We start from the raw sequence: 16,871 nt of genomic DNA, 5'->3' as shown, positions 1-16,871 counted from the left end.
ACTTGGAGAATTTTGAGCATTACTTTACTAGTGTGTGAGATGAGTGCATGGCAACCCACTCCAGTACTCTTGCCTGGAGAATCCCATGGACGGAGGAGCCTGGTAGGCTACAGTCCATGGGGTCGCTAAGAGTTGGACACCACTGAGCAACTTCCCTTTCACTTTTCACTTTCCTGCATTGGAGAAGGAAATGGCAACCCACTCCAGTATTCTCGCCTGGAGAATCCCAGGGACAGAGGAGCCTGTTGGGCTGCCGTCTGTGGGGTCGCACAGAGTCAGACATGACTGATGCAACTTAGCAGCAGCAGCAGCAGCACGGAAACATGGGAGAAGGCAATGGCACCCCACTCCAGTACTCTTGCCTGGAAAATCCCATGGATGGAGGAACCTGGTAGGCTGCAGTCCATGGGGTCGCTGAGGATCAGACACAACTGAGCGACTTCACTTTCACTTTTCACCTTCATACATTGGAGAAGGAAATGGCAACCCACTCCAGTGTTCTTGCCTGGAGAGTCCCATGGACGGGGGAGCCTGGTGGGCTGCGGTCTATGGGGTTACACAGAGTCAGACACGACTAAAGTGACTTAGCAGAGATAAGTGCAATTGTGCAGTAGTTTGAGCATTCTTTGGCATTGCCTTTCTTTGGGATTGGAATGAAAACTGACCTTTTCCAGTCCTGTGGCCACTGCTGAGTTTTCCCAATTTGCTGACATATTGAATGCAGCCCTTTCATAGCATCATCTTTTAGGATTTGAAATAGTTCAACTGGAATTGCATCACCTCCACTAGCTTTGTTCGTAGTGATGCTTCTTAAGGCCCACGTGACTTCACATTCCAGGATGTCTGGCTTATCATTGTTATTATGAGATCATAAGTATGATCTCACTTATATGTAAAACTTGAGAATGCCAAACACTTAGAAAGAGATTAGATTAGTGATTGCCAAGGACTGTGGAAAAAACAGTCTTCCCTGGTAAAGAAGCTGGAAAAGAATCCGCTTGCAATGCAGGGGACTCTGGTTTGATCCCTGGATGGGGAAGATCCCCTGGAGAAGGGGTAGGCTACCACTTCAGTATTCTTGCCAGGAAAATTCCATGGATTGAGGAGCCTGGCAGGCTAACATTCCATGGGGTCACAAAGAGTCAGACACGACTGAGCAACTTTCACTGTGGGGAGGAGAAAAGGGGAAGTGCTAGCCCAAAGACTTCAAAGTTTCAGCTAGGCAAAACAAATAATTTCTGCAGATCTAATATATAATATGGGTCTTTGACAACAATATTGTTATGTACTTTAAATTTTATAAAAGTGCAAATATTTTGCCAACTGCTCTTACCATGAAAGGACAGCCAGCAAACTGTCCTTTCCTAGGACATTCCTAAAATGCAATTCCTTGCAATTCCTAAAAATACAAGAAGGCAGAAACAATTGTAAATGATGGATAAACTTATGATGTTGATAGTGATGATGATTTCATGGGTATATACTTTTTACCAAAACATCAAGTTGCAAACATCAAGTTCCTACAGTACTGTGTATGTCAATAATACCTCAATAAAATAGTGTGAAAAAAAATGAATACTGCCAGTATTCCACATAGCATAATATCATCAAGGTTTATCTGACTTGTAGCATGGGTCAGAATTTCCTCTTTTTAAGCTGAATAAACATCCCATTCAGCTATTCATGGTCACTTGCACTGCTGCTACCTTTTGGATATCATAAATAATCCTGCTATGAACGTAGGTGTATAAATATTTGTTTAAATTCTAATTTACATTTTCTTAATGACTGCTTATATTGGTCCTCTTTTCATGTGCTCATTTACCATGGGTATGTTCTTTGGTGTGGTATATGTTCATATCAGTTTCATATTTTTAATTAGGCTTTTGTTTTCTTATTGTTAAGGCTACAGAGCTCTTTATACAGTCATACGTGATTTGTGAAGAGCAGAAGTAAGTTTGATGAAGTTCAATTAATCAATTTGTTCTTTTATGGTTTTTGCTTTTGGTGTCATATCTACAAAATCCTTGCCGAACTCAATGTCAAAAATATTTTCTCCTATGAATTCATCTAGAAGTTTTATAGGTTTAGGTTTTACATTTAGAGATAACTTTAATATGGTTAATTTTGTATATTATTTGTAATAGTAACAATGTAAATTATTTTCTATATAAATACCCAACTGTTGCAGCACCTTATCCAATGACTTCCCTTTGAGCTTTTGTTAAATTCAGCTGTCTCCTTATGTCCAATCTGAACGCCTTGTTCCTTTTTTTGCTGGATTGCATTCCCTGTGTCTCCAGTACAATGCTGAATACAAGTGTCAGGAGCAGATAATCTTTCTTAGTGAGAAATCAGTCTGTCTTTCATCATTGTGTGTGATATTAGTTGTAGGTTTTTCACAAATTTTCATTATTTGAGGAAGTTCTCTTCTATTTCTAGTGTTTTCTTTTTTTTTTTTTTTTAATTCAGAAATGGATGTTGGATTTTGTCAAATGCTTTGTGTGTCTACTGATAAAATCATGTTTGTCTTTCTTTCATATTAACTCTGTTGTTCATGATATATTTTCTTTTTTATATACTGCTGAATGTGATTTTCCGAAGTTGTAGAAATTCTGTATCTATGTTCATGAGAGATATTAATCTACATATATATATTTTTTATAATATCTTTGGTGTTGGTATCAGGATAATACTAGACTCATAGAATGATTTAGGAACAAGTTCATCTTTTAAAATTTTCTGAAGGAGTTTATATAGAATTCATATAATTTCTTCATTAGTAATTTGTTAGAATTTAATAGCAACATTATAATGAAATAGATTTTTCTTAGCTGGAATATTTTAAACTAGAAACTTAGTTTCTTCACAATCAAAGGGCACAGAGTGACTAGATGGAAAAGACCCAACTAAATGCTGCCTAAAAAGGTCACAATTCACTAAAGACATACATAGGCTCCAAGTGAAGGGATGAAATAAGATATTTCATGCAAGTAGCAAACAAAATAATGTGGGAGTAGCCACACTTATATCAGACAAAATAGACTTTAAGCCAAAAATAGTAAAAAGAGAGAAAGAAAGATCACTGTATAGTCAATACATCAAGAAGACGCAACAATCATATACGCACCCAACATCAGAGCACCTAAATATATTAAACAAATACTACAGATCTAAAAGCAGAAATAGGCAACAATATAATAATAATCAACAATTATTGATTATTAATTGCTATTATTGATTATTATCAAAAGTGAACTTCAATAATCCACTTTTCAGAATAGGTAGGTCATCCTGACAGAAAATTAGTAGGAAAACATTGGAATTCAACCACATTTTAGACCAAATGTATTTAACAGACCTTTATAGGACATTTCATCCAGCAGCATAAGATTACACATTCTTCTAAGTACACCAGAATAAATCATATTATAGGCCACAAAAAAAGTCTTAGCAAATTTTAGAAAACTGAAATCATACCAAGTATGTTTTCCAACAACAATGGTATGTAGGCAGAAATCAGTAAGAAGAGAAAAGCTGGAAATTTTACAACATGGAAACTAAACAAATACTCTTGAACAAACCAATGGATCAAAAAAAAAATCAAAGGAGAAAGTATAAAATATTATTAAACAAATGAAAATGGAAGCACAACACACCAAATCCTTTGAGATGCTGCAAAAGCAATTCTTAGAAGGAAGTTATCTATAAATGCATATATTAAGAAAAAATATATGTCAAAAAAAAAACAAAAACAAACTTATGCACGGTACTGGATGCTTGGGGCTAGTGCACTGGGACGACCCAGAGGGATGGTATGGGGAGGGAGGAGGGAGGAGGGTTCAGGATGGGGAACACATGTATACCTGTGGCGGATTCATTTTGATATTTGGCGAAACTAATACAATTATGTAAAGTTTAAAAATAAAATAAAATTAAAAAAAAACAAAAAAAAAACACACCAAACTTTAGACCTCAAGGAACTAAAAAAACAAACTAAGCCCAAATTTAGCAAAAGGAAAGAAAGAAAGATCAGAACAGAAATAAATAATATAAAGACCAGAAAAACAATACAAAAGATCAATGAAGCTAATAGCTGGCTTAAAAAAAAAAAGGGTAAACAAAAGAAACTTTTAGCTAGACAATAAAGAAAAGGCAAATATCTAAAAAAAAAAAAAAATCAGAAATAACAAAGGGGATGTTAACTTTGATAACACAAAAATACAAATGATCCTGAGTCACCTATGAGCATTTATATGCCAAGAAATTAAACAACCTGTAATACCACCTGACCTGCCTCTTGAGAAACCTATATGCAGGTCAAGAAGCAACAGTTAGAACTGGACATGGAACAACAGACTGGTTCCAAACAGGAAAAAGAGTATGTCAAGGCTGTATATTGTCACCCTGCTTATTTAACTTATATGCAGAGTACATCATGAGAAACGCTGGGCTGGAGGAAGCACAAGCTGGAATCAAGTTTGCCGGGAGAAATATCAATAACCTCAAATATGCAGATGACACCACCCTTATGGCAGAAAGTGAAGAGAAACTAAAAAGCCTCTTGATGAAAGTGAAAGAGGAGAGTGAAAAAGTTGGCTTAAAGCTCAACATCCAGAAAACTAAGATTATGGCATCTGGTCCCATCACTTCATGGGAAATAGATGGGGAAACAGTGGAAACAGTGTCAGACTTTATTTTTCTGGGCTCCAAAATCACTGCAGATGGTGATTGCAGCCATGAAATTAAAAGACGCTTACTCCTTGGAAGGAAAGTTATGACCAACCTAGATAACATATTCAAAAGCAGAGATATTACTTTGCCAAAAAAGGTCCGTCTAGTCAAGGTATGGTTTTTCCAGTGGTCATGTATGGATGTGAGAGTTGGACTATGAAGAAAGCTGAGTGCCGAAGAATTGATGCTTTTTGAACTGTGGTGTTGGAGAAGACTCTTGAGAGTCCCTTGGACTGCAAGGAGATCCAACCAGTCCATTCCAAAGGAGATCAGTCCTGGGTGTTCTTTGGAAGGAATGATACTAAAGCTGAAACTTCAATATTTTGGCCAACGCTGCAAAGAGTTGACTTATTGGAAAAGACTCTGATGCTGGGAGGGATTGGGGGCAAGATGAGAAGGGGATGACAGAGGATGAGATGGCTGGATGGCATTACCGACTCGTTGGACATGAGTTTGAGTGAACTCCAGGAGTTGATGATGGACAAGGAGGCCTGGCGTGCTGCGATTCATGGGGTCGCAAAGAATTGGACACGACTGAGCAACTGAACTGAACTGAAGAAGCTTATACATTTCCAGAAATATACAATCTACCAAGACTGAATCAAGTAGAGATACAAAATCAGAACAAACCAGTAATGTGAAAGGAGACTGAATCAGTAATCAAAAACCTCCCAACACAGACAAGCCCAGAACCATTTGCTTTTATTGGTTAACTCTACCAAAGCAGTAAAAAAGAATTAAAGTCAATTCTTTCCAAACCTTTCCAAAAACCTGAATTGGAGGAAACTCTCAAACTCTTTTTATAATACCAGAGTTACCCTGAAATCAAAATCAACTAAGGTACTACAAAAAAGAAAATTATAAATCAATATCCCTGATGAATACAGGTGTAAAAATTTAGCAAAATACTAGTAAAACAAATTCAACAGCACATTAAAAGGATCACACTCAACGATCAAATAGGATTGAACCCTGGGATTCAAGGATGGTTCAACATAAACATATCAATAAATGTGATATACCACATTAATAGAATGAAAGATAGAAATATTAGAATCATTTCAGTAGGTGCAGAAAAATCATTTTACAAAATGTAACATTTTATTTTCACAGAAAAAATCTTCAACAATTTAGGTACAGAAAGAATATACCTCAATATAATAAAGGCTATAAAAAACAAATTCATAGCTAACATTATACTCAATGGTGAAAGTTTCAAAGTTTTTCCTTTAAGACCAGGAATAAGATAAATGTGCCTAATCTCACCAATTTTATTCAACATAGTACTGCAAGTCCTATCTAGAGTAGTTACAAAAGATTAAAGAAATAAAAGTCATCCAAATCAGAAAGACAGAAGTAAATTTTTATTTATTTGCAGGTGATATGATATACATTGAAAATCCTAAAGACTTAACCAAAAAACTCTTGTAATTAGTTAACAATTCAGTAAAGTTGCAAGATACAAGGTCAACCTATAGAAATTCATTTCTGATATTTATAAACACTAACAGTAAAGCACTGGATAAAGAAACAAGGAAGACCATCTTATTCACGATAGAACACAAAAGAATATACTACTAGGAATAAATTTAAACAAAATATGAATGATCTATACAACCAAACTGGCAAGAATTTGATAAAAGAAACTGAAGAAGACACAAACAAATGCAAAGATATCTTGTGCTCATGGGTTAGAAAAATTAATATTATTAAAATATTCAGAGTATCCAGAGCCATCTATACATTCAAGAAAATCATAACTCAAAAAGACACATGTACCCAAATGTTCATTGCAGTACTATTTACAACAGCCAGGACATGGAAGAAATCTAGATGTTTAGCAACAGATGAATGGATAAAGAAGATGTGGTATATATAATATATATACAATGGAATATTACTCAGCCATGAAAAGGAATGAAGTTGTCAGTTGAAGTGATATGAACCTAGAGTCTGTCATACAGTCTGAAGTAAGTCAGAAAGAGAAAAATAAATATCATATATTAATGTTTATATATGGAATCTAGAAAATGGTACTCATGAACCCATTTGCAGGGCAGGAATAGAGGCACAGATGAGAGAACAGACTTGTGCATATGGAGGGAGAAGGAGAGAGGGAGACTTGAGGAAGAACTGAGAAGAATTGAGAAAGTAGCATTGACATGTATACACTACCATGTGCAAAATAGATAGTTAGTGGGAAGCTGCTGCATAGCCCAAGGAGCTCAGCTTGGTGCTCTGTGATGACCTAGAGGGGTAAAATCGGAGGATGGGAGGGAGGCTCAAGAGGGAAGGGATATATGTATGCATATGGCCAATTCACAATGTTGTACAGCAGAAACTAACACAACATTATAAAGCAATTATATTCCAATAAAGCACAAACAAAAAACAACTTGGCTCCTGGAAAAGGAAAAAACATTCAATAAAATTTTTATAGAAATAGAAAAAATAATCTTCAAAAAGTCACTGAACAACCAACATTTCTTAGAAATGGCTCACCTCCCTGATTTCAAAGTATGCTTCATAGCTATAGCAATAAAAATGGTATGATGTTAATACTAAAATAGATATATACACCATTAAGCAAAATAAAGAGCCCCAAATTAAACATATGCATAAACAGTCAATTATTTGACAAGGAAGCCAAGTTCCTTATTTATGATGATAACACATTGTCTCAACTTCACATTGTCCTCTTGAGAACTGTATGAGGCAAGGTAAGCAAAATTATTTATGTCAAATCTAAACTCCAGATACAACTTGCTGTTTCAACTTCAAAGCAGAAACATGTAAATCTCAGTAACATACTCCTCCCATCACTCTCATGAATAGCTCATTCTGATCAGAAACCAGAGCAGGCACCAGGACAACAGAAGTGTCTACAGAGATCCAAGGAATCTGCTTGCACTGGGTCCTTTGGGAAAGGACAACATAGAAAGGGCAGAGAATGGTTCTTCATGTTACAGAGAACTTCTGTTACCAGCTCCCATTAACTGGTTGAAATAAAAAATCAGGGGGAACTTCCTGAGCATAAGAAACCTACCTGCCTAACAATTTCTGGATTTTCTTCTATGGATGACAACAAAAAAATAGTTCTGTCTGCTTGGCTGGATTAGCCCAAGAAAACGGTCAAGAGCAAAGAAATAAATACATTGTCAAACTGCGCAATTATGGATTCAACTAGAAATTTACGGTGAGGAAGAAAAGGAAAATGGTCTACTTTATGACATAACATTTACCTTGCTTGTATTTATCATATGTCATAAGAAGTTTCATCTTGAATATTCAGAAGTCTATTCTTTTGATAAACCATTTCACAAATTCAAAGTTCCACATTACATTCAACAAATGTATTTTGTGAGTTACCTGTTAAAACACTGCCTTTAAACCAGAAAATAACTGTCTTCTTTTACCTAGTGATTTACTTGAAAATGATATTAAAGAAATTTCACAGAGGTGATAAAATTTGAAATACTTAAGATAATCTTCTCAGAAATAGCTGTGAATTGTGGGTTCCTCTAACCATGTAATGTTCTATAAAGGAAAGAGTATTCCATTCATCATGATTAGTTAGTCAATAACCAATAAACAACAAAGCCCCTCTCTGTATACCACAGACATATTTTCTGTTAAACTATATTTCCTCTCCTTCAGCAACCATCAGAGTAATTAGAATTTGATTTTGCTCTTAAAGGGAAGGTGAAATGGAAGAAACAGTGTGTGGTCCTTAGGGGTGGTCCTCTAGGGAAGCATAGAAAAGAAAATTAACAGGGTTGACAGTTAACTAAGAAAAGAAAGTAGAGAGGAATAGTGAGTGGAAGAGTAAAACTTTAAATGAGAGAAAGGGAGATGGAGATGCTTTTTGGAGACTAAGCATGTGACTTTAAGTGGCAGGTGGACTTGAAGCCAATAGGTGTGTGGATAAAGGAGAATAAATAGATGAAGAGAAGAGATGCTGATTCCGTTTCATGCATGCATAAAAGGTGCCAGGAATGTCCCCACACTCTGCATTTCTGCCAATTGGTTCCTGAGGCCAGAATGACTCCTTTAAAGGTCCGTGTCTTTGATTCTTGAATTTATTTCCTGTGGAACTCAGTGCATTCTCACAGAGGATAGCCTGTTAGATCATAAGGCATGCATTTAGCAGATCCTTTGCTAAAGATGTTTAATCAGAGAAAGGGTGTCAGAACAAGAGGGCATAAGTCCTTCCAGGATAATAAGAAAGTAATTCACCAACAAGGCAACGTTGGAAATGGGATGGATCTCGAGATGAATGTCCCATGTTATACCATCAACCAAAGGATTCACTGGCATGTGAACTCACAGGAGATGCTAAGGATGAGGACATTCTACTCAGAGTAATTTACTTGTTTACTACTTTGCTCAGGGCTGCCAACTGTGGGAATCAAAGGTCTGAATCTATACATGTGACAATATAAGGGTTAAGACCCAGAAAAAGAGTTGCAGAGCAGGCTATAATGCCTAATAACTTGGGTTTATATCAAGTAGCAGCTTCTACCATAAAACGGCTGATTTTTCTAATCTGGTTCTGCTTGTCCCACCACTTTGCAGTCCAACCAAAATGATTCATTTACCTAACAATTAAAAATAGAACAGTTATCAAAATAGTCAACCTGTCAAGATATAGAAAATAACCCAAAATATATTGTCACATCTATTTGCAGATTTAAGGGTTAAATATGAATATCTTTTAAATGGGTGGGCTCAGGAAACTCAAACAGGGGCTCTGTATCAACCTAGAGGGGTGGGATGGGGAGGGAGATGGGAGGGAGGTTCAAAAGGGAAGGGATATATGTATACCTATGGCTGATTTATGCTGAGGTTTGACAGAAAACAACAAAATTATATAAAGCAATTATCCTTCAATAAATAAATAAAAGGTTTTATGCATAAATGAAATTTATAAATTTATTTCCTGAAGAACTCAGTGTTCCACTTAACATATAAAACTGAAATACATTAATATTAGAGTATGTTCTAGGTGGTTAAAATCCACACACAAACTAATAATTTGGAAGTTAAAAGTAGTTTTTTCAGAGCTTTCTAAACACTTTTTCACAATTCTTACCTATGAGAGTGAATTTTATGCTGATCTAGAGCATCATTGGTAGTTCTTTAAGGATTCTAGAAGGAAAACAACTAATGTAAATAACTTTATAAAAAATCTTTTTATTTTATATTGGAGTATAGCTGATTAACAATGTTGTAATAGTTTCACATGGACAGCAAAGGGACTCAGCCATACATATACATGTAGCTATTTTCCTCCAAGTTCCCCTCCCATCCAGTCTGCCACATAACATTGAGCAGAGTTCCACATGCTATACAGTAGGTCCTTGTTGGTTGTCCATTTTATTTTTAAAATTTTTAAATTGGAGAAAAATTGCTTTATAATGTTGTGTGAATAATTTATGAAATAATTTATGGTCAAGTCCTGATAGTCAAGAAAATCAAAGTAATAGTAGAGTTGGGTAAATTTCTTTCCTTGTTGGGCTTCCCCGGTGGCTCAGATGGTAAAGAAATCTTCCTGCAAGGTAGGAGATCTGGGTCTGATCACTGGGACATGAAGATACCCTGGAGAAGGGAATGGTTATCCACTCCAGTATTCTTGCCTGGAGAATTCTATGGACTGAGGGGCCTGGTGGGCTGCAGTCCATGAGGTCACAAAGGTCACAACTGTGAGACTAGCACTGAGAGACTAACACTTTTACTTTTTACTTCCTTCCTGGTTAACTAGCTGGTTGATATGGAACTAACCATTTAACTTTTTGGAACTGTAAATCCGTCACTAAAGTAACAAGGACAAAAAATTTACTGGGGATAAGAGTGAAGTAGATTTTTCTAAAGCAGATTTCAACTTTAAAGGTCAAAGCTTCTGCAAATATACAATCAACTTACAGAATCTTTGATATAGGTAACCTCAACCCTGCCTGCTGTGCTGCAATGCATGGGGTTGCAAAGAGTTGGACACAACTGAGTGCTGAACTGAACTGAACCTCAACCCTAATGATCCTTGCCTGCCAATATTCATACCCTTATGTATTCTGCCTTTAACAAAGGGCTGGGCCTTTTTACTCATTACTTCTGATATTAGGTTACAAAAAGACTGATTTCCATCCTGCTCTCATGATCTTCCTTCTCCCTCCCCTCTTTCTTGAAGGAAACTACCATGATGTGAGCTGTCCCATGGAAAGGCAAGGAACTGAGAGAGGCTCCCAGCCAATAGCCAGCAAGGATTTGAGGCCATTGGTCCAAAAGCGCAGGAGGGCTGCACTGAACCCTGCCAATGACACCTGAGTGGGCTTGGAAGCAGATCTTCCCCCAGTGGAAAATTCAGATGAGACTATAGCACCAGCTAGTACTTGATTATAGTCTTGTCAGAGATCTTTAGCAAGGCATCAGCCAAGCTTCACTCAGATTCCTATTGGAAGAGCTGTAAGGTAATAAATGTGTGTTGTTTTATCTTGGGATAGTTATTATGCTGCAATAGTAATTATCAATTACTAATACAGGCTCCAAAAAAAGATCACACCTATTTTGAAAGAGCCAAGAATTGGGATCATAGATAGGGGAATGAGGAATTTCTTTCCTGAGTGACTAGACTCAACAAGCACTGATAGAACAGGTCAAGCAAAGTAAAGGAATGCAATACAGTATTCCTGCTATGAACCAGCTTACAGGCTTTGTACAAACACAAAGTAACTTAGAAATGACAGGGACTGGCAGCTGTTTACCAAACCTATTTCTGTTCTGTCCATTCACTAAGCTAGAAACACTTCCCAGCCTCCCCTGGAATGTGACTTGATCCAAATATTAGGTGAGGGCTCAGGCAGGGCAGTAGTTTTAGGCTTGGTCCTAAACCTTTCCGTATCTTGCCTGCTACCTGTTTGATACAGAAGAGCAGAACAACCTTAGAAATCAACATTGAAGATGGTAAGCAACAAAAGCAGAAGCAGGTGAGCATGAGCCTCGGTCTGTGAAATGTCACTCAGACGAGAGCCAACCGCCTATCAACAATGTCTATTTTGGACTTCATCTGATGAGAAATACACTTCTATTATCTTAAGCCACTGAGATTTGGCAGATTATCTGTTACATGAGCTAGCATTATACTATTAAATGTAGTACAGAACAATACAAGGCTATATGTAATTAACATTCTTAATGAGGATTTGAAAGAGGCCTATAACTGAAAAACGCTGGGACATGATTTTTAGTCATTTCTCTTCAGTGTTAGGGCTTCCCTGGTAGCTCAGCGGTTAAAGCGTCTGTCAGCAATGCGGGAGACCTGCGTTCGATCCCTGGGTTGGGAAGATGCCCTGGAGAAGGAAATGGCAACCCACTCCAGTATTCTTGCCTGGAGAATCCCATGGATGGAGGAGCCTGGTGGGCTACAGTCCACAGGGTCGCAAAAAGACGGATACGACTGAGCGACTTCACTTTCGCTTTCTTCAATGTTAAGTACTGATATGACTTTGAACAAGTCACTTTTCTGGGCTAGATAATATTTCAAACAGCCTTCCTTTCTAAATGCCTACCTTTGCAGAATGCTAAGTCTTAAATTTGATAGTTCAAAGACTGTGTGAGGTTACACTTAGCCATCATGCAATTCCTCTAGCTTTTGAAAATGAAGCAATTTGCATCTCCATTGTACAGTGTATCATCTATATTCTTCCATTATAACATCTTTCATCCATTTTTCATAGGTACCTTTCATTGGTCTTCTTCTTCAATAAAGCTAAATGTCTTTGGCATCAGAAATTATATTTTATTAATCTTTACACTGTAAGACTTAGCATAGTGTCTGGTACAGAGTAGGATGGAAAAACAAGTGATTTGGTGAGGGTGGAACAAATGTCATAACATTTTCAAAGGTTCAAGCAGGGACTGAGACAGCATAAAGAGGAGAGGGGAAGGAGTCTCTGAGTAATGAGGTGGATAGGAGGGGAGATGGTAGTATTGGAATTTGAACTACTATGTACTAGATATGGGTTAAACATTAACTGTTCCAGGTGGTGGCAATTTGTTCCATGAGTAAAGGAAATAGGTGGGGACTTGAGAGAGCCTACCTAACCAAAAAATTGGCCAAATTGCTGTTATCTACATAAGTATCCTAGCCTGTTGACACTTTATATAAGGATTAAAAAGGAAAGACCTTGGAGGACAGAATCCAATAAATCCTCATGAGTTCTACAACTCTTTCCTCCAGGGTTGATTAATTCTAACAAGGCAGAGACATGGACAAAAGAAATGAGTCTTCAAATACAGATTTAATACTCCTGGGCCTCTTCCCTGATATGAAACATGTCAACTTCCTTGTCTGTGCCATTCTCCTGATCTACACCATGGCTCTCACCTCAAACTCCATTCTAATCCTCCTAATCTGGGTGGATTCTCACCTCCACATGCCCATGTACTTCCTGCTCAGCCAACTGGCTCTCATGGACATGACATTAATCTCTAGCATCGTACCCAAGATGGCAACTGACTTCTTCTCAGGGAAGAGAAACATATCACTAGTGGCCTGTGGAACTCAGATTTTCTTCTTCCTGACTGTAGGAATTGCTGAGTGCACCCTCATCACCCTCATGTCCTATGACCGATATGTGGCCATCTGCAACCCTCTGAGATACACCCTCATCATGAGCCAGAAAGTCTGTCTGCAGATGGCTGCCATCTCCTGGGCTGGGGGTGCCCTTACATCACTTGCACACACGGCCTATGCCATGCATTTCCCCATCTGCGGTTCCAGAGAGATTCCCCATTTCCTCTGTGAGATCATGTCCATCCTAAAATTGGCCTGTGATGATGTCTCTGCCTGTGAGAAGGCTTTGGTAGTGACAAGTATTGTGGTACTCCTCATCCCCTTGTCCCTCATCATGTCCTCTTACGCTCTCATATTCCTTGTTGTCCTCCATATGAAATCTCCAAAGGGAAGGGACAAAGCTCTAGCCACTTGCTTTTCCCACTTGACTGTAGTGTGCCTCTATTATGGCCCTGCCATGGTGGTCTACATGAGGCCTAGTTCCTATCATAATCCCAGACTGGACCAAGTCCTCTTTATACTTGACCCTATTCTTACTCCTCTGCTAAATCCTTTGATTTATAGTCTTAGAAACAAAGAAGTGCTGGGGGCCCTAAGGAAGGTTCTAACTTCATGATACAGAATCAAACTAAAAGAAGAAGATATGCCCATTTGTAATCACTAACTTTAATATAGTCTAAATAAATTAGACTCATGTTAAGAAGTCTTACATTTCAAATTATCCATTCATCCACAAATATTTAATGTCTCCATTTTAGGTACTTTTGGCATCATCTTTAGAATCACTTTAGAATCATAGTGGAATTTCTCAGTTTTTTTTTTTTTTTTTTCTTTCTATTTCTCGTGGTTTCACTTGTGCTTCCCTGCTTTGGAACATTTTTACAATATTCAGTTTCTACATAGAAGCTGTGAACTTCCACAAGTGTGGTGGCAGTAGCAAACTGATGATAAAACTCCACAGAAACTGGAGTTTTGGCAAGTTGGAAAATTAGATCAATGATAGAACTTTCTACCGCTGAGAAACATATAGGTCTCATTCAACCCCTTAAAGAAGCACACCTTGACATAAATCCAGAAATGTTATATGCCTGTGTTCTCCATCTTCAAAAACATGCATGTATCCATTCACACACAAAATGACCATATATAAACCACTCTTGATACACAACACTTTGCATTTCCAAAACCTTAATTAAGTATACTCAAGTTGAACTGTAACACTGCAACCAAAGAATAGAATAAAGAGAGCCAAGATTACAGATTTTGATAATAATTTAAAAGCCACTGAGCACAAACCAGTGGATGAAATGTTTTCATTTTTTAGCTCAATCAAGTAGTTCATCTGAATACAACTAATAGATGGGGAAACAGTGGAAACAGTGTCAGACTTTATTTTTTTGGACTCCAAAATCACTGCAGATGGTGACTGCAGCCATGAAATTAAAAGACACTTGCTCCTTGGAAGGAAAGTTATGACCCACCTAGACAGCATATTAAAAAGCAGAGACATTACTTTGTCAACAAAGGTGTATCTAGTCAAGGCTATGGTTTTTCCAGTGGTCATGTATGGATGTGAGAGTTGGACTATAAAGAAGGCTGAGTGCTGAAGAATTGATGCTTTCAAACTGTGTACAAAGTCACGAACCTCCATCCATAGTTCATCAGGCACTCTGTCTATCAGATCTAGTCCCTTAAATCTATTTCTCACTTCATTTAAATGCAGAGTTCCAGAGAATAGCAAGGAGAGATAAGAAAGCCTTCCTCAGAGATCAATGCAAAGAAGTAGAGGAAAACAATAGAATGGGAAAGACCAGAGATCACTTCAAGAAAATTAGAGATACCAAGGGAACATTTCATGCAAATATGGGCTCAATAAAGGACAGAAATGGTATGGACCTGACAGAAGCAGAAGATATTAAAAGGAGGTGGCAAGAATACACAGAAGAACTGTACAAAAAAGATCTTCACGATCAAGATAATCACGAAGTGTGATCACTCACACTCACCTAGAGCCAGACATCCTGGAATGTGAAGTCAAGTGGGCTTTAGGAAGCAGCACTACGAACAAAGCTAGTGGAGGTGATGGAATTCCAGTTGAACTATTTCAAATCCTTAAAGATGATTCTGTGAAAGTGCTGCACTCAATATGCCAGCAAATTTGGAAAACTCAGCAGTGGCCACAGGACTGGAAAAGGTCAGTTTTCATTCCAATCCCAAAGAAAGGCAATGCCAAAGAATGCTCAAACTACTGCACAATTGCACTCATCTCACACACTAGTAAAGTAATGCTCAAAATTCTCCAAGCCAGGCTTCAGCAATACGTGAACCATGAATTTCCAGATATTCAAGCTGGTTTTAGAAAAGGCAGAGGAACCAGAGATCAAATTGCTAACATCTGATGGATCACAGAAAAAGCAAGAGAGTTCCAGAAAAACATCTATTTCTGCTTTATTGACTATGCCAAAGCCTTTGACTGTGAGGATCACAATAAACTGTGGAAAATTCTGAAGGAGATGGGAATACCAGACCGCCTGACCTGCCTCTTGAGAAACCTGTATACAGGTCAGGAAGCAACAGTTAGAACTGGACATGGAACAACAGACTGGTTCCAAATAGGAAAAGGAGTACATCAAGGCTGTATATTGTCACCCTGCTTATTTAACTTATATGCAGAATACATCATGAGAAACACTGGGCTGGAGGAAGCACAAGCTGGAAACAAGATTGCTGGGAGAAATATCAATAACGTCAGATATGCAGATGACACCACCCTTATGGCAGAAAGTGAAGAGGAACTAAAGAGCCTCTTGATGAAAGTGAAAGTGGAGAGTGAAAAAGTTGGCTTAAAGCTCAACATTCAGAAAACTAAGATCATAGCATCCGGTCCCATCACTTCATGGGAAATAGATGGGGCAACAGTGTCAGACTTTATTTTTTGGGGCTCCCAAATCACTGCAGATGGTGATTGCAGCCATGAAATTAAAAGACACTTTCTGCTTTTTGGTATTTGTTATCAATTTTGTACCTATATCTTCTTTATAATTTTTGTGACTTTTTTTTTCTCTTTCTTTTCCTTCTTCTTTTCTTTAACATTGCATTTTTGAAATTCCAAACTCTACTCTAGATTTTTAACTTTTGATTTTTGGTATTGGTTATCAATTTTGTACCTATATTTTCTTAAATTTTTGTGATTTTGTTTTTTCTTTTTCTTTTTCTCTCTTTCTTTTCCTTCTTCTTTTCTTTAACATCGTATTTTTGAAATTCCAAACTCTACTCTAGATTTTTAATTTTTGCTTTTAGGTATTTGTTACCAATTTTGTACCCTTAATAACCCAATCTTCAGTACCCATTTTTTACTAGGGAGCGAGATTACTGGCTTGACTGCTCTCTCCCCCTTTGGACTCTCCTTTTTTTCCACCAGGTCGCCTGTGTCTCCTCCCTAACCCCTCTCTACTCTACCCAACTCTGTGAATTTCTGTGTGTTCCAGATGGTGGAGAACACTTAGGGAACTGATTACTGGCTGGATCTGTCTCTCTCCTTTTCATTCCCTCCTTTTATCCTCCTGGC

General features: G+C 37.6%; 1 protein-coding gene across 1 annotated transcript; it reads left to right on the top strand.

The window, feature by feature from the left end:
- The first annotated feature begins 12,995 nt into the window (after window positions 1-12,995).
- Window positions 12,996-14,682, top strand: LOC147369259 (olfactory receptor 2V1-like). The gene has a single exon (XM_086411201.1). It carries the CDS (start codon window positions 12,996-12,998, stop codon window positions 13,917-13,919), a length of 924 nt encoding a protein of 307 aa, XP_086267327.1. The 3' UTR covers window positions 13,920-14,682.
- The last annotated feature ends 2,189 nt before the right edge of the window (window positions 14,683-16,871 follow it).

This window comes from Bos grunniens, chromosome 7 (genome assembly GCF_055505025.1).
Source record: "Bos grunniens cultivar Pamir isolate PY7600 chromosome 7, Bosgru_T2T1.0, whole genome shotgun sequence".
Classification (NCBI taxonomy): domain Eukaryota; kingdom Metazoa; phylum Chordata; class Mammalia; order Artiodactyla; family Bovidae; genus Bos; species Bos grunniens.
Note: the sequence above shows the minus strand (reverse complement) of the source record. Positions and strands in the feature narration are given on the sequence as shown.